Source organism: Pezoporus occidentalis, unplaced genomic scaffold (genome assembly GCF_034315485.1).
Source record: "Pezoporus occidentalis ecotype Australia unplaced genomic scaffold, CSIRO_AGI_Poc_V1 ctg388, whole genome shotgun sequence".
Lineage (NCBI taxonomy): Eukaryota > Metazoa > Chordata > Aves > Psittaciformes > Psittacidae > Pezoporus > Pezoporus occidentalis.
Genome location: NW_026915711.1, coordinates 117088 through 145019, shown reverse-complemented (window position 1 = coordinate 145019; position 27932 = coordinate 117088). Strand labels below are relative to the sequence as shown.

Here is a 27932-nt window from a genome sequence, read left to right as displayed (position 1 = left end):
GGACCTCCCGGCGCTCCCAGCGCCTTTGTTTTAAACAAAGCTCCTTATTTCGGGAGGCCGGGGGGGGGGACGGGGGACACCCGGTTCCCTTCGCCCCCTTGGCAGCACCCACGGCTGGGGCAGGAGGGGAAGGGGACGTTGGGGGGGTCCCGCGGTGCGGGGCAGGGCACGGGCTTTGCAGCGCGCTCAGCCCCGCGGCTCTGCCCCGTTCACAGCAGGGGGGGAAGCGGCTGCGGTCACGGCCAAGTTCCCCCCGCCCCGACCAGGGTTCGTCTTAACGGGGTCGTCAAATGCGGGACGGTGGCTTGGGGGGGGGGGGGGTTGCGGTGCGGTGCGGGACCGGGGGCTTCCATCCCCGTCCACCCGTGAGCCCCGCTGCGGGCTCCGCTTCTATCGCCGGTGGCTGCGTCGCGATCGGAACCCACCGAGCCCCGACGGCCGCGCTCCCCTCGCCGGGCCCCGCTCACCTGCGGCCGCCCCGTCCCGTCCCCGCCGAACCGGAGCACCGGGGTTTAAGGGGAGGGGGGGGGGTCCGTTTGTCCGTGCCCCCCCTCGGGAGCCCCTCACCCGAGGACTGCAACCCCCCCCCCCCCGTTCCCGTCTCCGCCGCTCCTCCCCGGTCCCGGGGGGGGGGTCGGTGCTGGGAGGGGGGGGGTGGGGTGGTCAGGCTGGCACCCCCCGTTCCCCCCCCTTCCCGTACGGGCTCCTCCGCACCTCGCCCCGTCCCGTCCCCCCCCCTCTTCTCTTCCTCTCCCCGGACCCCCCCCCCCCCCTTTCCCCCCCCGTTCCCCCCCCTTCCCCTCCCCGGGGGACCGGGCTCTCGGCGTGCGGCGGCGGCGGCGGCTCTGTGCGTCGGGAGGAGAAGAAGCGAGAAGGGCTCCGGGCGGCAAATGGGAGCCGCGGTCCCGGTCCCGGTCCGGTTTGCGGGACCGCAGCCTCGGACCCGGGCAGCCCCGAGCACGGAACCCCCGCCCCGCTCCCGCCTCTGTCCCGCATGGAGCTGCGAGCAGGTACGAGACATCCATCCCCCCCCCTCATCCCGATCCTTCTATCCCCGTTCCCCGCCGCACCGGCCCCGCACCGGCCGCTAACAAAAGCCGTGCGGGAGCCAGGACCGAAGGGAGGGAGCGAACGGGAAGCGGGGGGCAGCACCCCCGGATCCCCCCCTTCCCCTTTTCCCCCTTCCCGTTCTTTCCCCACCGCACCGAGGCTCGGTTCCAGCTTCCAACCTCGGCACCGGGACCCCGGGGATGGGGAGGAAGGCGAAGGGAATGGGGAAGGGGCCGAAAGGCCGGGAGAGAAGGCGAAGGAGAGGGGAGGGAATGAATGGAGCCCGCTCTTGTGTACAAACCCCATCAAATACATTCTTGAAAGCAACCTGGTTCTGCTTAACCCTGGAATCGGGAGGGGAAGCAGGAGGGAAACCGAAGGAGGACGAGGGAGGGCGGCAGCGCGGGGAGGGTGAAAGCGCTCCGGGTTTTATCCTCGCATTCCTGGACACCAATCAAAAGAGCAAAGCAAAGGAGGTGGAAAAGAGAAAAGGGAGGGGGGAAATAGAGCAGCGAACGAAAGCAACCGGAGCATTGGTGCGACCCCGTCCCCAAAAACCAACCAACCCCCCCCCCCTCCAAACACACCCAGCCCCAAACTTCCTTTTCTTTGCTTTTTGGCCACTTCACCCCCAAGAAGCCCAGACCAAAACAAACAGGGACAAGGAGGAGGAAAAGCAAAGCACCAAACCCAACCCCAAAGCCAAAGCGAGCCAGGGCAGCGGCCGGAGCCAGCGCCGAGCCCCTGCTTCGGGCTGCTCCCCGCTTGGCCTCTGCTCCTTCTGCCCCCCCAAAAAACCCTCTCCCTGCACCCCGACTATGCTAAATGTTGCTGGGGAGCTCTCAGGTAAGAGCGGGGCCGGGGCTGGGGGCTGCTTGCGCTCTGTTTGCTATGGGGGAAACAGGGGGGTTTTGCCTTTCCGAGCCGCTGCTGATTCCAATTTGATGTGATTAAAACGTCTGGCTCGCTTTTGGCATTGATTTAAGGCTTTCCCCCCCTTTCCTCTCCTGGTTTTGGGTTTAGTTGGTTGGTTGGGGGTGGGTTGTTCCCCCCCCCCCCCTTCCCTTTCTCTCTTTCCCTCTTTTCCATGCATGTTTGTGATTACCAGGGAGGGAACGGCCGCTGAGCACGGAGAATTAAAGCCCAGCACTGACAAGAAGGGGAGGAAAACGAAAGTCGTTGGGATTTAGGGGGGTCGGGAAAGGTCCTTTTCCTGCCCCGGGACTGGATTTCGGGGCTGGGTTCGGAAACGCTTTGGTTGGAACGAACGAGATTCCTGCGGGACGCAGCAGCGGGATATGGGGGTGCTGAGGAAGCGTCCCCTCTGCGGCCGGGACCGCGGGATGGTTTTGTCCCCTTGGCCTCCACGGGGGTGCCCGTGGCCGGCCCCGGCGGGATGCGGGGTTCCTCCTGCGGGAAAAGGCTGCAAAACCCCTTAAAAGGTCAAATCCTGGGCGCCGGGAGGCTCCCACCCGCTGGGACCGGGACCGGGACCGGGACCGGGGCCGGGGCACCACGAGGCCGGCGCCGGGTTTGGCCGCGGCTCCCGCGGTGACGCAGGACGGGGCAAAGCGGGGCGAGCGCCGGGGAACCGGAAAAGCGAGGCCGGGAGCCCCGGGGGCCTCCATTGCCCTCCCGTTCCCTCCGGCCCCGCCGGACGGGGCCGCGCCACCGGCGGCACAACCGGTACCGGGGCCTTGCGGGACGGGACGGGGACGGGGCCGCAGAGCCCCGATGGGGTTTTAGGGTGAGAGCGCGGCCGCCACCGACCCCGCTCCCTTGTTCTGGGGGATCCCCAACCGGGGTCACCCCAAGCTCGCCCCGGGGTCCCGGTCCTATGGAGCCGGCTGCCCGGGCACGGTGGCGGTGCACATCTGGGCTGCATTAAGCGAGCAACCTCCGAAGGGAAATGCAAAGGGTTCTGCTTACAGGGCCGGGCTGAGGGGGGGGAGATTTATGCCCTGTTAAGTGGCACTGAGCTCCGTGGACCCATAAATCACCCCACACCCCTCCCCAGGGCAGCACCCGGACCCTCTGTGCTGTGCTATGGGCACCCCATTGCGTAGCATAGGGTGCCATGGGTTGTTCAGCATCACCAGCACCATGATAGGGTGCAGATGGCACATCTGGGGAGCAGCCGGTTTGGCTTGTGCCAGCAAAGCGCCGGCGGTGCTGGGGCACGTGGCTGGTGGTGATGGAGGTGGCCTGGGCTTGGCCAAGGTGCTGTGGGGACACATGGGGCCGGTTTGGGCACCAGGATGTGGCCATGGGGAGCTGCTGGTCCCATGCTGATCATGGTGGGTGCTGTAGGGATACATGGGGCCGGTTTGGGCACCAGGGCATGGCCATGGGGAGCTGCTGGTCCCCTGTTGATGGTGGTGGGTGCTGTAGGGATACATGGGGCCGGTTTGGGCACCAGGGCATGGCCATGGGGAGCTGCTGGTCCCCTGTTGATGGTGGTGGGTGCTGTAGGGACACATGGGGCTGGTTTGGGCATCAGGGCATGGCCATGGGGAGCTGCTGGTCCCATGTTGATGGTGGTGGGTGCTGTAGGGACGCATGGGGCTGGTTTGGGCACCAGGATGTGGCCATGGGGAGCTGCTGGTCCCATGTTGATGGTGGTGGGTGCTGTAGGGATGCATGGGGCTGGTTTGGGCACCAGGGCATGGCCATGGGGAGCTGCTGGTCCCATGTTGATGGTGGTGGGTGCTGTAGGGACACATGGGGCTGGTTTGGGTATCAGGGCATGGCCATGGGGAGCTGCTGGTCCCATGTTGATGGTGGTGGGTGCTGTAGGGACACATGGGGCCGGTTTGGGCACCAGGATGTGGCCATATGGGAGGTGGGTGCTGTGGGGACTGCTGGTCCCATGTTGATGGTGGTGGGTGCTGTAGGGACGCATGGGGCTGGTTTGGGCACCAGGGCATGGCCATGGGGAGCTGCTGGTCCCATGTTGATGGTGGTGGGTGCTGTAGGGACACATGGGGCTGGTTTGGGCACCAGGATGTGGCCATGGGGAGCTGCTGGTCCCATGCTGATGGTGATGGGTGCTGTAGGGACATGGGGCTGGTTTGGGCACCAGGATGTGGCCATAGGGAGCTGCTGGCCCCCTGTTGATGGTGGTGGGTGCTGTAGGGACACATGGGGCTGGTTTGGGTATCAGGGCATGGCCATGGGGAGCTGCTGGTCCCATGCTGATGGTGGTGGGTGCTGTAGGGACGCATGGGGCTGGTTTGGGCACCAGGAGGTGGCCATGGGGAGCTGCTGGTCCCATGTTGATGGTGGTGGGTGCTGTAGGGACACATGGGGCTGGTTTGGGCACCAGGATGTGGCCATGGGGAGCTGCTGGTCCCATGTTGATGGTGGTGGGTGCTGTAGGGACGCATGGGGCTGGTTTGGGCACCATGGCATGGCCATGGGGAGCTGCTGGTCCCACGTTGATGGTGGTGGGTGCTGTAGGGACGCATGGGGCTGGTTTGGGCACCAGGATGTGGCCATGGGGAGCTGCTGGTCCCATGTTGATGGTGGTGGGTGCTGTAGGGATACATGGGGCTGGTTTGGGCACCAGGATGTGGCCATGGGGAGCTGCTGGTCCCATGTTGATGGTGGTGGGTGCTGTAGGGATGCATGGTGCTGGTTTGGGTATCAGGGCATGGCCATGGGGAGCTGCTGGTCCCATGTTGATGGTGGTGGGTGCTGTAGGGACGCATGGGGCCGGTTTGGGCACCAGGGCATGGCCATGGGGAGCTGCTGGTCCCATGTTGATGGTGGTGGGTGCTGTAGGGACACATGGGGCTGGTTTGGGCACCAGGATGTGGCCATGGGGAGCTGCTGGTCCCATGTTGATGGTGGTGGGTGCTGTAGGGACACATGGGGCCGGTTTGGGCATCAGGGCATGGACATGGGGAGCTGCTGGTCCCATGCTGATGATGGTGGCTGTTGGCTGGGTGATGCCAGCGATGATGGCAGTGGCTTTGGGGTACCGGGACGTGCCCCCAAAGCTCTTCAGTGCCCCATAGGCAAACACTGGGGGGGGTTCCCCTGCTCCACCGGAGGCACATCCAGGCTCTCCGGGTCCCCATCGGGATGCTGGGAAGCCCACCAGGACGCCTCCCACAGCTCCCAGGTGCCGTCCCCGCGCCGGGCCGGGTGTGCGTGCGGGGCAGCGGGGTCTGGTTGGGATTAGGGGGCCCGGTTCCCCCCCCTGTCCCCGCGCCGGCGGGGGTGTTTCCAGCGGGCTGGAGCCGGATGGGGATTCCAGGCCCGGCTCATTGCGGAGTCTCCCGTGCGCGGCCGCAGTTATAAACACACGGAGGAGACAGGATGTAAACACTGCGAGCGCAGGCACGGCCGCGGAGGGGGGGGGGATGTGGGGCCATGTGTTCTGGGGGGGGGTGGGTGCCCCTCGGGGGGGGGGCTTGGCCATGAGGGGCCCCGTGGGGTCTATGGGAAGGGCTGATGGTTAGGGGGGGAGCGGGCAGGTGGTGGTGGTACCCCATGGGATGGGAGGCAGAGCCCACGGGTGGGATGCTGGTGGTGATGCGGGGGGCAGCGGCTGGGGACACTGGGGACATCAATGGCTATGGGGTGCGTGAGTATCCCTGTGGCCCCACTATGGGCTGCTGCTATGCCCATAGGTTGCCACAATGGGGTTAAATGCCACCAGGGACGTCAGCAACACCAATGCTTGGCTATGGGGTGCATGAGCATTCTCGTGGCCCCACTATGGGCTGCTGCTGTGCCTGTCTGATGTTGCAATGGGGTTAAATGCCACCAGGGACGTCATCGACACCGATGCTTGGCTATGGGGTGCATGAGCATCCTCGTGGCCCCACTATGGGCTGCTGCTGTGCCTGTCTGATGCTGCAATGGGGTTAAATGCCACCAGGGACGTCAGCAACACCGATGTTTGGCTATGGGGTGCGTGAGCATCCTTGTGGCCCCACTATGGGCTGCTTGTGTGCCTGTCCGATGCTGCAGTGGGGTTAAATGCCACCGGGGATGTCAGCGATGCTGATGTTTGGCTATGGGGTGCATGAGGATCCTCATGGCCCCACTATGGGCTGCTGCTGTGCCCATAGGTTGCCACAATGGGGTTAAATGCCACCAGGGACATCAGCAACACCAATGCTTGGCTATGGGGTGCGTGAGCATCCTCGTGGCCCCACTATGGGCTGCTTCTGTGCCTGTCCGATGCTGCAATGGGGTTAAATGCCACCAGGGACATCAGCGACACCGATGCTTGGCTATGGGGTGCATGAGCATCCTCATGGCCCCACTATGGGCTGCTGCTGCACCTCTCTGATGCTGCAATGGGGTTAAATGCCACCAGGGACGTCAGTGACACCGATGTTTGGCTATGGGGTGCATGAGCATCCTCGTGGCCCCACTATGGGCTGCTGCTGTGCCTGTCTGATGCTGCAATGGGGTTAAATGCCACCAGGGACGTCAGCAACACCGATGCTTGGCTATGGGGCACATGAGCACCCTTATGGGCCCATATGATGCCCCAGTGGGGTTAAATGCCACCAGCCTGATGACAACGGTGTCTGTCCTTGCCCCATTGAGCATCACCACCCCAAACCCCCTTGGTGCTGCCAAACGAGAAGGGTTGCACTGAGAATCCTTTATCCCCAGTGCCACAGCCACAATCCCATAGGAGCCCTGGGAAACCAGCCCAGCAGCTCCAGTGTTGAGGATCCCCCCCTTTTTCCCTATTGCTTCCCCCCCCCCTCCTCCAGGCTTTCGGGAAAGCAGCTTTTGGGAAGCTTTGTGGTCACTCCTGACCTCTGCAGCTCTGCCCACAGCATGCCCAGGGAACAGCTCACCCGGCTCCGTGGCGGCATTCCCACCTCCAATGGGTGTGTGGGGGGGGAAGAGATGGAAAGGCTTCACGGGCATCCCTGATGCGTGTGGTGGTGGGATGGCGGATTCCATCCGCCATCCCACCACCACACGCATCAGGGATGCCCGTGGTACCCGTTTGGCGCCCGCTGGTACCCAAGGCCAGCCCCTCGCTGTGGGTGCCGTGGGGTGATGCAGTGACCCTGGGCAGCCGCTCCATGAGCTGCTTACGTGGGCCGGGAGCATCCTGGCCGCGTTCCAGGGTCGGTTTTGAAAGCCTCCGGGCTCTTCCTTTCCGACGTCACCGGGATCCAGCTGCGCCGCTCCCGCCTCCCTGCACGGCTGCTGCTGCGGGGATAACGCCAGTGCCCTGCCAGGGATGTGCTATGGTCGCCATCATCGGTGTGCTGTGGGCACTATGGTGCCATGGCTGTGATTGTGCCATGGCTGCGCCCCAGCCACCATTGGTGCTGTGGTGTGGGCACCATCACTGCTGTGTCACGGTCATATCTGTCCTATGGACACCACTGTGCCATGGCTGTGCCCCAGCCACCATCGGTGTTGTGGTGTGGTCACCATCACTGCTGTGCCACGGCCATGTGAGTGCCATGGCCACCAGTGTGCCGTGGTCACTATCACTGCTGAGCCATGGCCGTGTCTGTCCTATGGATGCCACTGTGCCATGACCATCATCACTGCTGTGCCATGGCCATGTCTGTCCTATGGACACCACTGAGCTATGGCCATGTCTGTCCTGTGGACACCACTGTGCCATGGCCGCTATGGTGCTAGGGCCACCACCACTGCTGTGCCATGCCCATGTGTGTGCTACAGCCACCATGGTGCCATAGCCACCACTGTGCCATGACCACCACCACTGCTGTGCCATGGCCGTGTCTGTCCTATGGACACCACTGTAGCATGGATGCTATGGTGCTAGGGCCATCATCACTGCTGTGTCATGGCCATGGCAACCATGGTGCCATGACCACCATGACTGCTGTGCCATGGCCACGTCTGTCCTATGGACATCACTGTTTCATGGCCACTATGGTGCTAGGGCCACCACCACTGCTGTGCCACAGCTATGTCCTTGCCACGGCTATGTCCTTGCCACAGCCACCAGTGTGCCATGACCACCACTGTGCCATGACCACCATAACTGCTGTGCCATGACCACGTCTGTGCCACTGCCACCACTGTGCCATGACCACCACTGTGCCATGACCACCACTGTGCCATGAGCACCCTGACTGCTGTGCCATGGCCATGTCTGCCCTATGGACACCACTGTGCCATGACCACCACTGTGCCATGAGCACGTCTGTGCCACTGCCACCACTGTGCCATGACCACCACTGTGCCATGACCACCATAACTGCTGTGCCATGACCACCCTGACTGCTGTGCCATGGCCATGTCTGCCCTATGGACACCACTGTGCCATGACCACGTCTGTGCCACTGCCACCACTGTGCCATGACCACCACTGTGTGCCATGACCACCATAACCACTGTGCCATGACCACCCTGACTGCTGTGCCATGGCCATGTCTGCCCTATGGACACCACTGTGCCATGACCACGTCTGTGCCACTGCCACCACTGTGCCATGGCCGCCACCTCCTCTGCCCGGCCTCCTCCTCCTCCTCACCCTCTCTGTGCCTCAGCCCCGTGCCTGGAGCGGCCGCGGCTCCATCCTGGTCCCGATCCCGGTCCCGATCCCGATCCCGGTCCCGATCCCGGTCCCCCCCCTCCAGTCCCGTCCTTCCCGTCCCGGCTGTGTTTGCTTTGGCGCCAGGGCTGGTGCAAATCCCGCTCTGGGATTTTGGGGGTCGGGCCAAAGCAAACACCGGGGGCGGGTGAGTCACCGGAACGTGCCCCCCCCCCCCGCCCCACCGCGCTCGCACGCACAAGACAGCGGCACCGGCTGCGCCCCGCCGTGCGTCACACGTGTGTCACACACGTGTCACCGTGCGTCACGTGGCTGGGCGGGGCGGGCACGGTGTATGGGGCGTCTGGATGGTGTATGGGGCATCTATAGAGTGTATGGGGCATCTGTATGGTGTATGGGGTGTCTGGATGGTGTATGGGGTGTCTGGATGGTGTATGGGGCGTCTGGATGGTGTATGGGGCGTCTGTATGGTGTATGGGGTGTCTGTATGGTGTATGGGGCGTCTGTATGGTGTATGGGGTGTCTGTATGGTGTATGGGGCATCTGTATGGTGTATGGGGCATCTATAGAGTGTATGGGGCGTCTGTATGGTGTATGGGGTGTCTGTATGGTGTATGGGGCATCTATAGAGTGTATGGGGCGTCTGTATGGTGTATGGGGCGTCTGTATGGTGTATGGGGCATCTGTATGGTGTATGGGGCGTCTATAGAGTGTATGGGGCATCTGTATGGTGTATGGAACACGTATGTGGTGTATGGAACACGTATGTGGTGTATGGAACACATATGTGGTGTATGGCACACATATGTGGTGTATGGAACACGTATGTGGTGTATGGCACATGTATGTGGTGTATGGAACACGTATGTGGTGTATGGAACACGTATGTGGTGTATGGAACACGTATGTGGTGTATGGCACACGTATGTGGTGTATGGAACACGTATGTGGTGTATTGCGCATGTATGTGGTGTATGGCGCATCTGTGTTTTATGGCGCACCTCTGTGGTGTATGACACATATATGTGGTGTATTGCACACATATGTGGTGTATGGCACACCTTTGTGTTGTACGGCACATGTATGTGGTGTAAGGCACACCTCTATGGTGTATTGCACATCTATGTGGTGTATGGCACACCTATAAGGTGTATTGCACACCTGTATGGTGTATGGCACACCTGTATGGTGTATGGCACACCTCTATGGTATATGGCACACCTATGTGGTGTATGGCACACCTATATGGTGTATGGCACACCTATGTGGTGTATGGCACACCTCTATGGTGTATGGCACACCTATGTGGTGTATGGCACACCTATATGTTGTATGGCACACCTCTATGGTGTATGGCACACCTCTATGGTGTATGGCACACCTATGTGGTGTATGGCACACCTCTATGGTGTATGGCACACCTCTATGGTGTATGGCACACCTATATGTTGTATGGCACACCTATGTGGTGTATGGCACACCTATATGTTGTATGGCACACCTATATCGTGTATGGCACACCTCTATGGTGTATGGCACACCTATATGGTGTATGGCACACCTATATGTTGTATGGCACACCTCTATGGTGTATGGCACACCTCTATGGTATATGGCACACCTATATGTTGTATGGCACACCTATATGTTGTATTGCACACCTATATGTTGTATGGCACACCTATGTGGTGTATGGCACACCTATATGTTGTATGGCACACCTCTATGGTGTATGGCACACCTATGTGTTGTATTGCACACCTGTGTGGTGTATGGCACACCTCTGTGGTGTATGGCACACCTATGTGTTGTATGGCACACCTATGTGTTGTATGGCACACCTATATGTTGTATGGCACACCTATGTGTTGTATGGCACACCTCTATGGTGTATGGCACACCTCTATGTTGTATGGCACACCTATATGTTGTATGGCACACCTATATGTTGTATGGCACACCTGCACATTCCATCACACGCACACGCGGTGCTTCGCGTGCTGGTGCGCGGTGCCTTGCCTGGCTGTGTGTGTTGCACGCCTGGGGGGTGTACTGCAGGTACAAGCAGAGCGCTGCACACTTGTGGGGTGGACCCCGAGTAAGCGGTGTGTTGCGTGCTCCTGACGTGTGTTACAGCCGAAAGCAGCGCTGCGGGCCCAGGGTAGGTGTCAGAGGTGTGACATAGGGTGTATCAGCCCATAGGGTGTATCAGCCGCAGGCGTGAGCAGCGTGGTGCACGCCTGTAAGGGTGTACTGCAGGTACAACCAATGCGTTGCACACCCATAGCGCTGGGAGCAGCATGTTGCATGCCCAGAGGGTGTACTGCATGCGTGAGCGGTGTGTTCCATGCTCATAGTGTGTGTGGCAGGCACGGGCAGCGTGGTTCACACCCGTAGGGTGTATCTCAAGCACGAGCAGTGTGTTGCACAGCCACAGGCTGTATTATAGGTACAGGCAGTGTGTTGCACAGCCACAGGCTGTATTACAGGTACAGGCAGTGTTGCACACTCGTAGTGTGCGTTACAGGCATGGGCAGTGTGTTTCACACCCGTAGGGTGTATCTCAAGCGCGAGCAGCGTGTTGCACAGCCACAGGCTGTATTACAGGTACAGGCAGTGTGTTGCACAGCCACAGGCTGTATTACAGGTACAGGCAGTGTGTTGCATGCTCACAGGCTGTATTGCACCTGCAAGCAGTGTGTTGCACACCTGCAGGCTGTACCCCAGGTACAAGCCACCTTTTGCACACCCGCAGGGGGTACCCCAGGTACGAGCCGCCTGTTGCACACCCGCGGGGGGTACCCCAGGTGCGAGCCACCTGTTGCACGCCTGCATGGGGTACCCCAGGTACGAGCAGCCTGTTGCACACCCACGGGCTGTATCCCAGGTACGAGCCGCCTGTTGCACACCCACAGGGGGTACCCCAGGTACAAGCAGCCTGTTGCACACCCATGGGCTGTATCCCAGGTACGAGCCGCCTGTTGCTCCCCCGCGGGCTGTACCCCAGGTTCAAGCCGCCTGTTGCTCCCCCGCGGGCTGTCCCGCAGGCACCCCCATCCCACCGCCCAGCCATGGGGTGCATCCCAGGCACCCCCATCCCGCGTGTGTGTGTTGGGGGGGGGTGTCCCCGGGGGACCCTCGTGCGTCACCGGCTCTTGGCCGCTCCCGGCGGCCGCTGACGGGGAGCGGTGACGCGCGAGGGCTCATCCGGATGCCGGGAAGCGGGGCCGGGTCCATCCCGACCTTTGCCCGCCGTGGGGACCCGGCCTCGCTCCGTGTCCCTGTTCCCAGCCTCCAGCCCCCTCGGTCCCCCCTTTGCCCCCGTGCTGCTGCCTGCGGTGCTGCCGTGCCCAAATATAACCCAGCGGGAATGCCGCGAGCCGCGCTCGCTCCGGACCATATAAAGGATTGTTGCTGCGGCGCATGGAGGGGAGCCCAGAGGGGTCAGAACCCCCCCCCTCCCCTCGCTCCGGGATAACGGGGCTGATGGGGCCGCCCTATGGAGGGAGCTGCTCCGTTGGGGTGGGATGGGCGCAGAGCCGCCCTGCCTCGGGTTCCCCCCTTGCGGGTTGGCACCGGGACAAGGGGTTGGTGCCATGCCCGCGGCCGGGGGGAGCCCATTGCCGCAACTGGGGGGTCCCCATGGCCACAAGTGTGAAGTCTCTGGAGCCACAGAGGGGTGTCCCTGTACCCAGAGGTGTGCACATGACCGCAGCCGAGGTGTCCCCATTCCCATAGCCGAGGTGTCCCTATACCCACGGACAAGGTGTCCCTAAACCCACAGCTGCCGTGTCCCCATGCACACAGGTCCCTATAGCCACAGCCAAGGTGTCCCCATGCCCACAGTCAGGCTGTTCCCATGCCCACAACTGAGGTGTCCCTATACCCACAACTGAGATGTCCCTATACCCACAACTGAGATGTCCCTATACCCACAACTAAGATGCCCCTATGCCCACAACTGAGATGTCTCTATACCCACAACTGAGATGCCCCTATACCCACAACTGAGGTGGCCCTATGCCCACAACTGAGATCTCCCTATACCCACATCTGGGGTGTCCCTACACCCATAACTGAGATGTCCCTATACCCATAACTAAGATGCCCCTATGCCCACAACTGAGATGCCCCTATACCCATAACTGAGATGCCCCTATACCCACAACTGAGATGTCTCTATGCCCACAACTGAGATGTCCCTATACCCACAACTGAGGTGCCCCTATACCCACAACTGAGATGCCCCTATACCCATAACTGAGATGCCCCTATACCCACAACTGAGATGTCCCTATACCCACAACTGAGATGTCTCTATGCCCACAACTGAGATGTCCCTATACCCACAACTGAGGTGCCCCTATACCCACAACTGAGATGCCCCTATACCCATAACTGAGATGCCCCTATACCCACAACTGAGATGTCCCTATACCCACAACTGAGATGCCCCTATACCCACAACTGAGATGCCCCTATACCCACAACTGAGATGTCCCTATGCCCACAACTGAGATGTCCCTATACCCACAACTGAGATGTCCCTATACCCACAACTGAGGTGCCCCTATACCCACAACTGAGGTGCCCCTATACCCACAACTGAGGTGCCCCTATACCCACATCTGGGGTGTCCCTATACCCACAACTGAGATGCCCCTATACCCACAACTGAGATGCCCCTATACCCATAACTGAGATGTCCCTATACCCATAACTGAGATGTCCCTGTACCCACAACTGAGATGCCCCTATACCCATAACTGAGATGTCCCTATACCCACAACTGAGATGTCCCTATACCCATAACTGAGATGTCCCTATACCCACATCTGGGGCGTCCCTATACCCACAACTGAGATGTCTCTATACCCACAACTGAGATGCCCCTATACCCACATCTGGGGTGTCCCTATACCCACAACTGAGATGCCCCTATACCCACAACTGAGATGCCCCTATACCCACATCTGGGGTGTCCCTATACCCACAACTGAGATGCCCCTATACCCACAACTGAGATGCCCCTATACCCACATCTGGGGTGTCCCTATACCCACAACTGAGATGCCCCTATACCCACATCTGGGGTGTCCCTGTACCCACAACTGAGATGTCCCTATACCCACAACTGAGATGCCCCTATACCCACAACTGAGATGTCCCCATACCCACAACTTAGATGTCCCTATACCCACAACTGAGATGTCCCTATACCCACAACTGAGATGTCCCCATACCCACAACTTAGATGTCCCTATACCCACAACTGAGATGCCCCCATACCCACAACTGAGATGTCCCTGTACCCACAACTGAGATGTCCCTATACCCACAACTGAGATGTCTCTATGCCCACATCTGGGGTGTCCCTATGCCCACAGCTCCCCCTGCCCACCCTCAGGGTTTCCCCACGCCCAAAGCCCGTCCCTGTGTATCCCCACAACCAAGGCTCCCCTATGCCCAACCCGCGGCGTCCCCGTGCTCCCAGCCGGGGTGTCCCTGGCCCCGGTTTGCCCCGGTGCTGAGGCTCCGTGTCCCCGCAGGAGACTCTTGGGGGATCTTCACGTTCCTTTGTGCCGCGCTCTGCCACCTGCCCGCGCTGCCGGCGCTGAACTGCACCGAGGAGCTGGGCCCCGGCCACTCCATCCAGAAGACCTACGACCTGACCCGCTACCTGGAGCACCAGCTCCGCACCCTCGCCGGCACCTACGTGAGTTGGGGTCACCCGAACCCTAAAGCCACAATGGGGAGGGGGGGGTCCCCTCTTTATCCTCCCTGTGCTCATCGCATCCCACCCGGACCTGCTGCGCACAGGGTGTGCGTGCCCCTGTGCACCCCCATAACGGGGATGGGGTGGGGGGACACACAGTATGGGGTAGCACAAGGTGGAGCCCCCCATAGGAAAGGGGATGGAGTGGCTGCCCCATTGCCAGCAGCCAGGGATGCCCCTGCCTGCATGTAAAGGAGGGTGTGCACATGTGTGCGTGCGTGTGGTGTGCACTGGGTTGGATGCGTGCACGTGTGCCCGCACACACGTGTACATCAGTGTGCCTGCATCCCTGTGCCCGCACACACGTGTACATCAGTGTGCCTGCATCCCTGTGCCCGCACACACATGTACATCCCTGTGCCCGCACACACGTGTACATCAGTGTGCCTGCATCCCTGTGCCCGCACACACGTGTACATCAGTGTGCCTGCATCCCTGTGCCCGCACACACGTGTACATCAGTGTGCCTGCATCCCTGTGCCCGCACACACGTGTACATCCCTGTGCCTGCATCCCTGTGCCCGCACACACGTGTACATCCCTGTGTCTGCATCCCTGTGCCCGCACACACGTGTACATCAGTGTGCCTGCATCCCTGTGCCCACACACACGTGTACATCCCTGTGCCCACACACACGTGTACACCCCTGTGCCTGCATCCCTGTGCCCGCACACACATGTACATCCCTGTGCCCACACACACGTGTACACCCCTGTGCCTGCATCCCTGTGCCCACACACACGTGTACATCCCTGTGCCAGCACACACATGTACATCAGTGTACCTGCATCCCTGTGCCCACACACACATCCCTGTGCCTACACACATCAGTGTGCCTGCATCCCTGTGTCCGCACACATGTGTACATCCCTGTGTCCACACACACATGTACATCCCTGTGCCTGCACACACGTGTACATCAGTGTGCCTGCATCCCTGTGCCCACACACACGTGTACATCCCTGTGCCTGCATCCCTGTGCCCACACACGTGTACATCCCTGTGCCTGCACACACATGTACATCAGTGTGCCCGCATCCCTGTGCCCACACACACGTGTACATCCCTGTGCCCACACACATGTGTACATCCCTGTGCCCGCACACACATGTACATCCCTGTGCCCGCACACACGTGTACACCCCTGTGCCTGCATCCCTGTGCCCACACACACGTGTACATCCCTGTGCCTGCATCCCTGTGCCCACACACGTGTACATCCCTGTGCCTGCACACACGTGTACATCAGTGTGCCTGCATCCCTGTGCCCACACACACATGTACATCCCTGTGCCCGCACACACGTGTACACCCCTGTGCCTGCATCCCTGTGCCCGCACACACGTGTACATCAGTGTGCCCGCATCCTTGTGCCCACACACACGTGTACATCCCTGTGCCTGCACACCCATGTACACCCCTGTGCCCGCACACCCATGCATGCGTGTGCACCGTGTGTATCTGCACACACAAGGCGCAGTCAGCGCTGCCCATCCCTGCCCGTGCCTCCCGCACACGCGTGTCCCGCACACGCCTGCAGGGACGTGTTTGCTCTCCCCTGCCCTCACCCAATGCCACCGCCCTGGCCCAGGGCTCTGCTGCTCCCATGGGTGCACCCGCGCCCCAGGCCAGGGAATGGCTCATCCGCCCCGGGTGTGGGCAGGGCACAGATAGCGTGCAGGCAGGGTGCAGGGTGCAGGCAGGGTGCAGGGTGCAGGCAGGGTGTGCAGGATGGGTGCAGGGTGTAGGCAGGATGGGTGCAGGGTGTAGGCAGGTTGCAAGCAGGGTGCGGGCAGGGGGCAGCCTGGGTGCAGGGTGTAGGCATGGTGCAGGCAGGGTGTGGGCATGGTGCAGGCAGGGTGTGGGCATGGTGCAGGCAGGGTGCAGGGTGCAGGCAAGGTTCAGGCAGGGTGCAGCAGGCAGGGTAGGTGCAGGGTGCAGGGTGCAGGGTGCAGGCAGGGTGCAGTATGCAGGGTACAGGCAGGGTACAGGCAGGGTGCAGGGTCCAGACAGGGTCCAGGCAGGTTGCAGGGTAGGCAGAGCATGCAGGCAGTGCAGGGTGCAGGTACAGGCAGGGTGCAGGGGGCAGGGTACAGGCAGGGTGCAGGGTACAGGCAGGATACAGGCAGGGTGCAGCGTGCAGGGTCCAGGCAGGTTGCAGGGTCCAGGCAGGTTGCAGGGTACAGGCAGGGTGCAGCATGCAGGGTCCAGGCAGGGTCCAGGCAGGTTGCAGGGTACAGGCAGGGTGCAGCATGCAGGCAGGGTGCAGCATGCAGGCAGCGTGCAGGGTACAAGATACAGGCAGGTTGCAGGGTGCAGGCAGGGTGCAGGGTGCCTGTATCTGCCTGTCCCTGCCCGCTGGCTCCTCCACCTCTGCCCTGCCGTGCCTTTTGGGGTGCTGGCAATGACGAGGGTGGCTGCACCGTGGGGCTGGGTGCGGGACGGGGCTGCTCAACCCCACCCATGGGTGCCTCTGGGTGTGCTGTGCTGCCTGCAGCTGTGGGCACGGGCTGGGGGCCTGGGGTGGGATGGGGATGGGGACATGGAGGCTGGGGCCATGGGAGGCAGGGAGATGGGACATGGTGGCCCCTTCCCCTCTGGGGACATGGAGCCTGGGGACCTGATGGGAAGGGGCATGTGATGGGCAAGGAGGGACATGGAGACCTGGGACATGGTTGGCAGGGGGACACGGAGACCTGGAAAGAGGGGGGTGTATCCAAGGTGTGGGATGTGGAGACCTGGAATATGGTGGGCACATGCACCTGGGGACATGGAAAGGAGGACACAGAGACGGGGACCAAGGTGGGCAGAAGGACTTGGGGACCTGGGGCAAGTAGGACATGGAGACAGGGGGACACGGCGGGCAGTGGGGCATGAAGACCTGCAAAGAGGGGGGCATGTCCAAACGGGAGGACATAGAAGCCTGGGACATGGTGGGTATGTGGGGGACAGGGGATGTGGACAAGGGGACATAGAGACCTGGGATGAGGGGGACATGGAGATGGGGGATGTGGGCAGGGGGACGTGGGTACCTGGATGAGAGGGACATGCGTACCTGGATGAGGGGGACATGGGAACCTGGATGAGGGGGACATGGGTACCTGGATGAGAAGGACATGGGTACTTGGATGAGGGAGAAATGGGTACCTGGATGAGGGGGACATGGATGCAGGGGATGTGGGCAGGGGTACATGGGTACCTGGATGAGGAGGACATTTGTACCTGGATGAGGGGGACGTGGGTACCTGGATGAGGAGGACATTTGTACCTGGATGAGAGGGACGTGGGTACCTGGATGAGAGGGACATGGGTACCTGGATGAGGAGGACATTTGTACCTGGATGAGGGGGACATGGGTACCTGGATGAGAGGGACGTGGGTACCTGGATAAGGGGGATGTGGGTACCTGGATGAGAGGGACTGGGTACCTGCATGAGAGGGACATGGGTACCTGGATGAGAAGGACATGGGTACCTGGATGAGGGAGAAATGGGTACCTGGATGAGGAGGACATGGATGCAGGGGATGTGGGCAGGGGTACATGGGTACCTGGATGAGGGTACATGGGTACCTGGATGAGAAGGACATGGGTACTTGGATGAGGGAGAAATGGGTACCTGGATGAGGAGGACATGGATGCAGGGGATGTGGGCAGGGGTACATGGGTACCTGCATGAGGGTACATGGGTACCTGGATGAGAAGGACATGGGTACTTGGATGAGGGAGAAATGGGTACCTGGATGAGGAGGACATGGATGCAGGGGATGTGGGCAGGGGTACATGGGTACCTGGATGAGGGTACATGGGTACCTGGATGAGAAGGACATGGGTACTTGGATGAGGGAGAAATGGGTACCTGGATGAGAGGGACGTGGATACCTGGATGAGGAGGACATTTGTACCTGGATGAGGGGGACATGGGTACCTGGATGAGAAGGACATGGGTACTTGGATGAGGGAGAAGTGGGTACCTGGATGAGGGGGACATGGGGACCTGGATGAGAGGGACGTGGGTACCTGGATAAGAGGGATGTGGGTACCTGGATGAGGGGGACACGGGTACCTGGATGAGAAGGACATGGGTACCTGGATGAGGGGTACATGGGTACCTGGATGAGGGAGAAATGGGTACCTGGATGAGGGGGACGTGGGTACCTGGATGAGGGGGACATGGGAACCTGGATGAGAAGGACGTGGGTACCTGGATGAGAAGGACATGGGTACCTGGATGAGAGGGACGTGGATACCTGGATGAGGAGGACATTTGTACCTGGATGAGGGGGACGTGGGTACCTGGATGAGAGGGACGTGGGTACCTGGATGAGAAGGACGTGGGTACCTGGATGAGAAGGACATGGGTACTTGGATGAGGGAGAAATGGGTACCTGGATGAGGGGCACGTGGACACAGGTTGCAGGAGGGACCCAGAGACCCCGGTGCAAGCCGCACACGAACCCAGGCGCTCGAGCTGCACCACTCATGGCACTGCACCCATCACCCCCATACCCCCCTCCCCACTTTTCATCCCTTCCAGCTGAACTACCTGGGCCCCCCTTTCAATGAGCCCGACTTCAACCCCCCGCGCCTGGCCCGAGCCGAGCGGGTGCCCAGCGCCACGGTGGACCTGGACCTGTGGCGGGGCCTGACCGACAACGCTCGCCTGGCCGCCAACTACCGCGCCTACAGCCGGGTGCTGTGCTCGCTGCGGGCGCTGGACGCGCAGGGCACGGCCGAGCTGCGCCATCGCCTCGGCCACTTCTGCTCCAGCCTGCAGGGGCTGGTGCTGAGCATCGCGGGGGTCATGTCCTCCCTCGGCTACCCGCTGCCCGCCGGACCCCCAGCCTCACCCAATGGGGTCCCCGCGCAGCCCGGGGGGGGGCCCCCCAATGACTTCCTAAAGAAGATGGATGATTTCTGGCTGCTGAAGGAGCTGCAGACCTGGCTGTGGCGCTCGGCCAAGGACTTCAACCGCCTCAAGAAGAAGGTGCCGCCGGCGGTGGTGACGCTGAGGATGGAGGCGAGGGGGTTCTGAGGTGCCCGCGCCGCAGCAGTGGGGTGGGGATGGGGCTTCTCAGCACGGTTGGGACCCAGGGAACCTCGCTGCGATTTGGGGAGGGTGGGGGGGGGCTCACCCAAAGCGCTGCCGAAGTCACCCCCGTTCCCTCGGCATCACCAGTGCGCCTCGAGAGGATGCCACCGCAGGCACCCCACATCCCTGTGTCACCACATTGGGCCTTGGGGGGGGGTCCTGAACCTAAAGTGGCACCAAAGTCACCCCACAGCACTTCAATTGGCACTGTGCCTTGTGGGATGGGGCTCCTGACCCTAAAGTGCCACCAAAGTCACCCCACAGCACTTCCACCACCACTGTGCCTTGTGGGATGGGGCTCTGACCCCAAAGCGCCACCATCACCATCACCAAAGCACCTCTCTCCATCACCACTGTGCCTTGTGGGATGGGGCTCTGACCCCAAAGTGCCACCAAAGCCATCACCAAAGCACCTCTCTCCATCACCACTGTGCCTTGTGTGGGATGGGGCTCCGACCCCAAAGTGCCACCATCACCATCACCAAAGCACCTCTCTCCATCACCACTGTGCCTTCAGAGATGGGGCTCTGACCCCAAAGTGCCACCAAAGCCATTCCACAACCCCACCACCATTAACAGTGCCTTAAGGGACGGGTCTTTTGACCCTAAAGTGCCACCAAAGCCACTCCACATCCTCGTCATCACCTCGCTGTGTCTTAAGGGATGGGGTTCCTGATGCACAAGTGCCACCAAAGCCACCCCATAACCCCACCATCAACACAAGTGCCTTAAGGGCTGGGTCTCCTGACCCCAAAGCACCACCAAAGCCACTCCTGTCCTCTCTCCATCACCAGTGCTCCTTGAGAGATGGGGCTTCTGACCCCAAAGTGCCACCAAAGCCACTCCATATCCTCATCATCACCTTGCTATGTCTTAAGGGATGGGGGTCCTGACCCCAAAGTGCCACCAAAGCCACTCCATATCCTCATCATCACCTTGCTATGTCTTAAGGGATGGGGGTCCTGACCCTAAAGTGCCACCAAAGTCACCCCACAGCACTTCCACCACCACTGTGCCTTGTGGGATGGGGCTCTGACCCCAAAGCGCCACCATCACCATCACCAAAGCACCTCTCTCCATCACCACTGTGCCTTCAGAGATGGGGCTCTGACCCCAAAGTGCCACCATCACCATCACCAAAGCACCTCTCTCCATCACCACTGTGCCTTGTGGGATGGGGCTCTGACCCCAAAGCGCCACCATCACCAGCACCAAAGCACCTCTCCATCACCACTGTGCCTTCAGAGATGGGGCTCTGACCCCAAAGTGCCACCATCACCATCACCAAAGCACCTCTCTCCATCACCACTGTGCCTTGTGGGATGGGGCTCCAACCCCAAAGTGCCACCATCACCAAAGCACCTCTCTCCATCACCACTGTGCCTTCAGAGATGGGGCTCTGACCCCAAAGCACCACCAAAGCCACTCCTGTCCCCTCTCCATCCCCAGTGCTCCTTCAGAGATGGGGCTTCTGACCCCAAAGTACCACCAAAGCCACTCCACATCCCCGTCATCCTTAAGGGATGGGGTTCCTGACCCAAAGTGCCACCAAAGCCACCCGTTTTCCCTCTCCACCACCACACCGCACCTTGAGAGATGGGTCTCCTGACCCCAAAGTGCCGCTGCAGACACCCCACATCCCCTCTGTCACCACATCGTGCCTGAAGAGACGGGTCTCCTGCCCCCAAAGTGCCACCACAGCCACCCCACAGCCCCAGTGGAAGCCCCCACGTTGTCCCCACCACCACGGTGCGCCCACCCCCTCATCCCTGCCCCATATCAATGGGGCTGACGAGGGCAGCAGCCTCCCCCACCCCCCGCCCCACAGCAGCAATAAGCCCCACCCCCAAGCGCTATAGGGTGTGCGCAAGCCCCGCCCACCCCGAAACGGACCAATCCCCTTCGAGCATCGGTATAAACCCCGCCCCCGCCCTACAATAGGCCCCGCCCCCCTGGCTACCCAAGCCCTGCCTCTCCCACGGTTGCTTAGCGACCCACAGAGTGGGGAGGCGTGGCTTGTGGGGGGGGGTGGTGGGCGGGGCTTACGGGAGGGGGGGCGTGGCCTGTGCCCCGGTGCGTCTGTGCGTGTTTATTTATTGGAGATGTTATTTATTGGGGTATTTATTGCAGAAGATCTATTCTTGTATGAACGGATTAAAGCCTTTCTCCCTGCGCCCTCCTTAGGGCCCTGCCATGGGGAAGGGAGGGGGGATGTGGGGCGGGGACGGACACCCCATCACTGGCAGCGCAGGAATGGGGGGACATGGGGGTCCTCAGTTACCCCGTCAGCAGCAGGGCAGGGGTGAAGGGGACACGGGGCTGCGAAGGGTTCCCGTCCGCAGTAGGGAAAGGTTGGGGGGAGCAGCGGGGTCCTCATCACTGACAGGGCAGGAATAGGAGGACAAAGGGGTCCCCATTACCAGCAGGGCAGGGATGGGGGGACAGGGATGACCCCAATGTCCCCATCATCAGCAGCGGTTGTGGGGGGCAGGCTCCTGGGCACATCAGGATCAGCAAGGTGTCACATCAGTGACACCAAGGGTCCGTGGAACACGAGGTGACACTGAGGGTCCCGGCGCTATGGGGTGCTGCTATGGGGTGCTGCGTGTGTTTCCCATAAGGACAGGGCTGGCCCCATGCCCAGTGCCCCATGGGCTGGACCCTGCCCGGTGCCCCCCCTATGGAGCCACCCCCTGGGCAAGGGGCACTCACTGGTCCGTGGCGGCTGGTGCCACCGTGTGCCCCATAAAGCCAGGGACCTGCTGGTGCCACCGTGTGCCCCATAGAGCCAGGGACCTGCTGGTGCCACCGTGTGCCCCATAGAGCCAGGGACCTGCTGGTGCCACCGTGTGCCCCATAGAGCCAGGGACCTGCTGGTGCCACCGGTCTCTGACGCCCACCCCAAGGCCCATTGGGACCCACGGCCACAGCACCGCTGCGGGGTGAGTGATGAAGGGATGAGGGCAGGGATGGGGATGGGGACAGGGTCCAGCCATGGGCCCCCGTCCCCGGTGTTATTGTAGGGTCTCTCAGCAGGACCATGCTGATCCTGACGTGCCCGGCTCAGCTGCAGCGCTTGGAGGGAGCCCTGCGGAGGAGCCTGCCCCTCACCCTGCCGGTGATGGGGGGGATGGGACCCCCCTTGTGTCACCCCTGCCCCGTGCTGGGACAGGGAGCCCAATGTCACCCCTGCCCCACGCCATGACTGGGACCCCTTTGTCACCCCTGCCCTGCGCCGTGGTGGGGACCCCAATGTCACCCCTGAGCTGTCCAATGACTGGGACCCCCATATCCCTGCCCCTTGCCAAGGCAGGGACCCCCATGTCCCCCATCTCCTGCCCCCAGGGATGGGGACCCCCGTAGCCCCTCTCTTGCTGCCCTCCCCCGAGGGTCCCAAGTCCAGGACAGGCGGCTCCCGGGCATCAGCCAACGGACCAATCCCAGCCCAGCTTGATTCCAAGCTAGCCAATCCCCTTTGACACCCACACAAACCAACCAATCCTCTCCCAGCCTCCCATAGAAGCCAGCCAATCCCAGCCGAGACAGTGTGAAAGCAGCCAATCCCAAGCTTCCACGCCCACTTCCCATAGCCCCACCCACTTGTGGGGCTCTGCCCCCTTTGCCTTCACCCCACACATCCCTATGGGACCCGGCGGGCTGTGGGGTGCACCCACCACCCAGGACCCCACATTTGCCCCCCTGCACCCCACAACCCATCTCAGCCCCCTTCACCCGCAGGTCTATGGGGCCGTGGTGAACATCACCCAGAGGGATTCACCCCACACATCCCTATGGGGGCAGGGTTGTGGGGTGCGCCCATTGCTTGGGAACCCCCACATCGACCTCCTGCCCCCCACATCCCATCTCTGCCCCCCTCTTTGCCGCAGGTCTATGGGGCTGTGATGAACATCAACCGGGGCAACCCGGCGGGGCTGGAGGTGGTGGTGGATGCATGGCCTGAGTTCGGTGCCGTGCTGGCGCGGCGCAGAGGAGAGGTGGCCGCGGGGAACCCCTCATGGGTGCTTGTGGGGTGGCCCCATAGAGGGTACCGATGGGCTCAGGGCACCCATGGGTGCCCCGCAGGTGCCGGTGGATGACTGCTACAGGAACACGAGCGCGGTGTTCTACCGGGACCTGGGCGCTTACCGGGCGCTGCTGGAGACCCCGGGCTGCCTGCGCTGGGATGCGGCGTTCTACATCATCGGTGGTCATGGGATGGGGGTCCTGGGGGTGATGGGAAGGGATTGGGGGTGCTGGGGTGGGAATTGGGGTGCTGGGGGCACTGGGAGCATGGGAGAGGCACTAGGTGTGGAAGTGGAGGTGCTGGGATGTGCTGGGGGAAAGAACTGGGGGTACTGGGGGACATGGGGCTGGAATTGGGGTGCTGGGGGCGTTGGTTTGATGGGTGCTGTCACCGGAGGCCGTTGTGGCTGGACCTCGGGGTGCATTGGGGGCAGCAAAGTGGGTGCTGGTGGAGCAGCCCCCCCTGACAGCGCCACCCCCAGGCCTTCAGGACGGGGTGACCGCGGTGTCAGAGGCCATTGCGGGGGCCAAGGGCATCGAGCTCGACATCTCCCATTATTACACCTACCTGCACCCCAACCCCAGCGCCATGCCCGAGCCACGGTGAGACCCCCAAACCCAGCCCCAGCCCCAACCCCATCCCATCCCCATCTCATCGCCATCCCCATCCCAGCCAATCCCCCTCCCATCCCCATTCCCAGTCTCATCCCAATCTCCAACCCTATTTGCAACCCCATCCCATCCCCATCTCATCCCCATTCCCATAACCATCTGCAAACCCCTCCCCATACCATCCCCTTCCTATCCCCAACTTCATCCACAACCCCATCTGCAACTCTGTCCCCATCCCATCCCTTCCCATCCCCATCCCTCCCCATCCCCATCCCATCCGCATCCCGATCCCACCTCCATCCCTATCCCAATCCCATCCCCATCCCCATCCCACCTCCATCCCCATCCCATCCCCATCCCATGCCACCCCCATCCCCATCCCCATCCCACCCCCATCCCCATCCCATCCCATCCCCATCTCCCCACTGACCCATCCCTCACCGCAGCCTGGATCCGGGGGTGCGGGTGGGCTCCCTGACCCCGGCACACGTGGATCTGCTCAACAAGACGTGGCCCTACGGAGGCACCGCTCGGAGCCGGCAGTACCTGGAGGAGCTGCTGCGGCTCTTCCCCAACCTCTGCCTGCGGGACGGGGCCGGGCAGCCGCTCTCCTGGACGCTGACGGATCCCTTTGGAGCCGGGACGCACGGATACACGCTCCCCGCGCACCGCCGCAGCGGGTACATGTGGACGGTGATGGTCCTGGCCGCTCGCAGGGCTCAGGCTCGTGGCTTCCCCACCTTTGGGTTCACGGCCACCGGGAACCGGCCCATGCAGCGGCTGGAGGAGGAGCTGGGTCACCAGCGCCTGCCGGGGCTGTGCTCTTACATCCTGCACAACCCCAGCCTGAAGCGAGCCTAAATCATCCCACCCCACTCCTTCCATAAACACCCCTTCGTGGGGGTCGGGAAGTGTGAGGGAGGAAACACGGCACTGAAAGCAAAGAGCGCTGTGGCTTCTCTGGTGGCTGCTATGGGGTTGTGCGGCCGCTTGGTTTTCTCACACATGGCTCAACACCGGCCGTTACAGAGCGGGTTTGGTGGTGGCACTGCTGGGGGACACAGATTTGCCCCCAGGGAGTCACCTCGTGTCTGGGCACAGACCCATAGAATCAGTGGGGCTGGAAAAGAGCAGCGCCGCCCTGGGCAGCCTGTTCCAATGCCTGAGCACCCTCTGGGGCTGGTGCAGGACACGCACCACGGCTCGTGCTGTAGGGCTCCCCATGGGAGGGCCGAAGAGCCTCAAGCACCTGCAGTGTCCCGTCCCCCCCCCCAGCCCCACGGGACGGTGTCACCGCGCTTGGGGTTGGGACCGGGCGGATGCGCTGCTTGTGGAGCCCATTGACGGGGGGCACCGAGGCAGAGCGCAGCGCGGGGCACGGTGCGAGCCGCGGCGGAGCCACCGGTGGCGGGGACAACGGGGACCGGGGACAACGGGGAAGGGGAGGGGACAGCGCCGGCCCCGCCGCTTCCGCCCCATAGGCGGGGTGTTGTGCCCTGGATACCGGTAGCAGCGCGGCCGCCGCCGCTGTCCCGCAGGCCGATGGAGCAGCCCCGGCTCATCACCGACTCCTTCCCGTTACGGCGGCGGCGGCGGCCGGGCCGAGCCCCGGGCACGCGTAAAGGCAAAGGGAAGGGCACGGGCACGGGCACGGGCACGGGCACGGGGCGTCCCCAGGTTCCAGCGGCGGAGGAGCCGCCGGGGTCCGGTCCGGATCGGAGCGTCCTGGAGATGCTGCGGAGCTTCGATCTCGCTTGGGAGTATGGCCCGTGCACTGGTGAGAGAACCGGGACCCCCACAGACCCCCCATGGAACCCCCTGGATCGCCCTATTCCCACTGATCCCCCCCCATAGGAATCACCCGCCTGCAGCGCTGGGAGCGCGCACAGGAGCTGGGGCTCAGCCCCCCGGACACGGTGCGTGATGCCCTCCTGAAGCATCAGGATGATCCCAGCGTCATCTACAAGTGGGTATTAAACAGGATGGGGGGGGGACACACAAAGTTCCCCATCCCTCTCCCGGTGTGTCCCCCCCCATGCATTGGGGGCATCCACAAGCAGGGTGGGGGGCACGCTCTGACCCCCCCCCCTTTGTGCCCCACAGCCTCTGGCACGAGTACGAGCTCTGAGCCGCTGCTGCTGCCCCCCAGCGCTGGAGGGAGCAAAGGGGGGGGCTGTGCCCGTTGCCCCCCAGGCCTGCCTGCAGCCAGGGTGCATTAAAGGGTGTGTTGAAGGACAGGGGCTGCTGTGTGCTGTGGGGAGGGGGTAGCCGGGGTATGGGGGGGTGTGTTATGGGGGTGGTACCTTGGGTAAGGCCATAGCTTGGTGCTGGACATGGCACTGGGTCCGTGTGTGCGATGAGAAGGAAGGGGATGAGTGCTATGGGGGGACCGTTGTGGTCTGAATCCCCCCTGCTCCCGTGTGTTGGTGTTCCTAGGGATGAGCAGGAGCAGGGGTGGGAGCTCTCTGTCATCCAGAGTGGGGCATGGGATGCTACAGCCCTGGAAGGGAGAGCTGGCGTGGGCAGGATGGTGCCCACCAGGGTGCTCAGCCCTGCCGGAGCTGGGGGAGTCACCCAAAGGTGAGCTTTGGCAATGGGGTGGGGAAGGAGAGGGGAGCAGCAGAGCTCTGGAGAGGGGGCAGGAGAAGGGCCATGGGATGCCCTCAGCACCCCTCACCACCGAGTGTGCTGTACACCGAGAGTATCCATGAAATCCTCCCTGAAGCTGGGATGCAGCCGGGCCCTCTGCCAGGCTCAGAATCATGGAACCATGGGATGGGTCGGGATGAAGGGAGCTTCAAGCTCCTCCAGCTCCAACCCTAACCCCTTCCACTGCAGCAGCTTGCTCCAAGCCCCTGTGTCCTTGAACACTGCCAGGGATGGGGCAGCCACAGCTTCTCTGGGCACCCTGTGCCAGCGCCTCAGCACCCTCACAGGGAAGAGCTTCTGCCTAAGAGCTCATCTCAGTCTCCCCTCGGGCAGGTTCAAGCCATTCCCCTTGGCCTGTCCCTACATCCCTTGTCCCAAGCCCCTCTCCAGGTTCCCTGCAGCCCCTTCAGGCACTGGAGCTGCTCTGAGGTCTCCCCTTCAGGAGCCTTCTCCAATGGGACCTTCCTGTGTTGGCAGCGGGGAGGGAAAAGCCGTATCAATCCCATGGGATCCCTAAGGTTAAAAGGCACCAGGAGCAGCTTTGCCGTGGGTGCAATTGTTTCATGATGAATCCCTCACAGGATGTGCTGCTTTGTCGTTTGTCTCATTTCTCGAAGCTCCTTTTGGTGCTTCCTCAATAAAATGAACTGATCACAGCCCAGACCTGGAATGAAGAGCTGGACCTCGGAGTAACCCAGGCCACGTCCTGGGAGCGGGCTGGGACGGGGCACAGCACTGGTGCCACTCACCCTGCAGGCACCGAGCCCTCCCTGTCCCATTGCTCACCCAGATCCGGTCCTGCTCGAGGAGCTTCGGGGCCAGCTCCATCTAAACCTGCCCTGGGGCAGCTTGAGGCCGTTTCCTCTTGTCCCATCCCTTGTTCCTTGGGAGCAGAGCCCAGCCCCTCCTGGCTCCATCCTCCTCTCAGGCAGTTGCAGGCAGCCATCAGGTCCCCCCTGAGCCTTCTCTTCTCCACACTGAACCCCCCAGGTCCCTCAGCCCTTCCCCATCACACCTGGGCTCCAGGCCCTGCTCCAGCTCCGTTCCCTTCTCTGGCCCCGCTCCAGCACCTCAAGGTCTCTCTTGCAGTGAGGGGCCGGGAGCTGAGCACAGGATTCGAGGTGCAGCCTCCCCAGTGCCCAGCACAGGGGCCCAATCCCTGCTCCCGGAACCGGCCCCGCGGCGCGGCCTAGGCCGCTAGGCCTGAGTGAA

The 27932-nt window shown here is 62.1% G+C and overlaps 3 protein-coding genes across 7 annotated transcripts; all 3 read left to right on the top strand.

Moving 5' to 3' along the window:
* The first annotated feature begins 810 nt into the window (after positions 1–810).
* Positions 811–19412, top strand: CLCF1 (cardiotrophin like cytokine factor 1). 2 transcript variants are annotated; one of them, XM_062632258.1, is made up of 3 exons: positions 811–1010; positions 14119–14285; positions 18882–19412. In XM_062632258.1, the coding sequence occupies exons 1-3, from the start codon at positions 995–997 to the stop codon at positions 19377–19379; spliced, it is 681 nt and encodes a 226-aa protein (XP_062488242.1). In that variant the 5' UTR covers positions 811–994; the 3' UTR covers positions 19380–19412. The 2 variants fall into 2 exon arrangements, with proteins under 2 accessions (XP_062488242.1, XP_062488241.1); XM_062632257.1 differs by lacking the exon at positions 811–1010 and adding an exon at positions 1457–1896.
* Positions 19413–22197: 2785 nt separating this feature from the next.
* On the top strand, positions 22198–25092 carry GLYATL3 (glycine-N-acyltransferase like 3). 4 transcript variants are annotated; one of them, XM_062632246.1, is made up of 6 exons: positions 22198–22378; positions 22460–22554; positions 23324–23431; positions 23520–23640; positions 23942–23955; positions 24518–25092. In XM_062632246.1, the coding sequence occupies exons 2-6, from the start codon at positions 22477–22479 to the stop codon at positions 24956–24958; spliced, it is 762 nt and encodes a 253-aa protein (XP_062488230.1). In that variant the 5' UTR covers positions 22198–22378; positions 22460–22476; the 3' UTR covers positions 24959–25092. The 4 variants fall into 4 exon arrangements, with proteins under 4 accessions (XP_062488230.1, XP_062488229.1, XP_062488228.1 ...); XM_062632245.1 differs by having other exon boundaries at positions 22207–22378; positions 22470–22554; positions 23942–24062; XM_062632244.1 differs by having other exon boundaries at positions 22208–22378; positions 22473–22554; positions 23942–24062.
* Positions 25093–25537: 445 nt separating this feature from the next.
* POLD4 (DNA polymerase delta 4, accessory subunit) lies at positions 25538–26306 on the top strand. The gene is made up of 3 exons (XM_062632247.1): positions 25538–25848; positions 25926–26037; positions 26175–26306. Exons 1-3 carry the CDS (start codon positions 25614–25616, stop codon positions 26197–26199), a joined length of 372 nt encoding a protein of 123 aa, XP_062488231.1. The 5' UTR covers positions 25538–25613; the 3' UTR covers positions 26200–26306.
* Positions 26307–27932: the final 1626 nt, after the last annotated feature.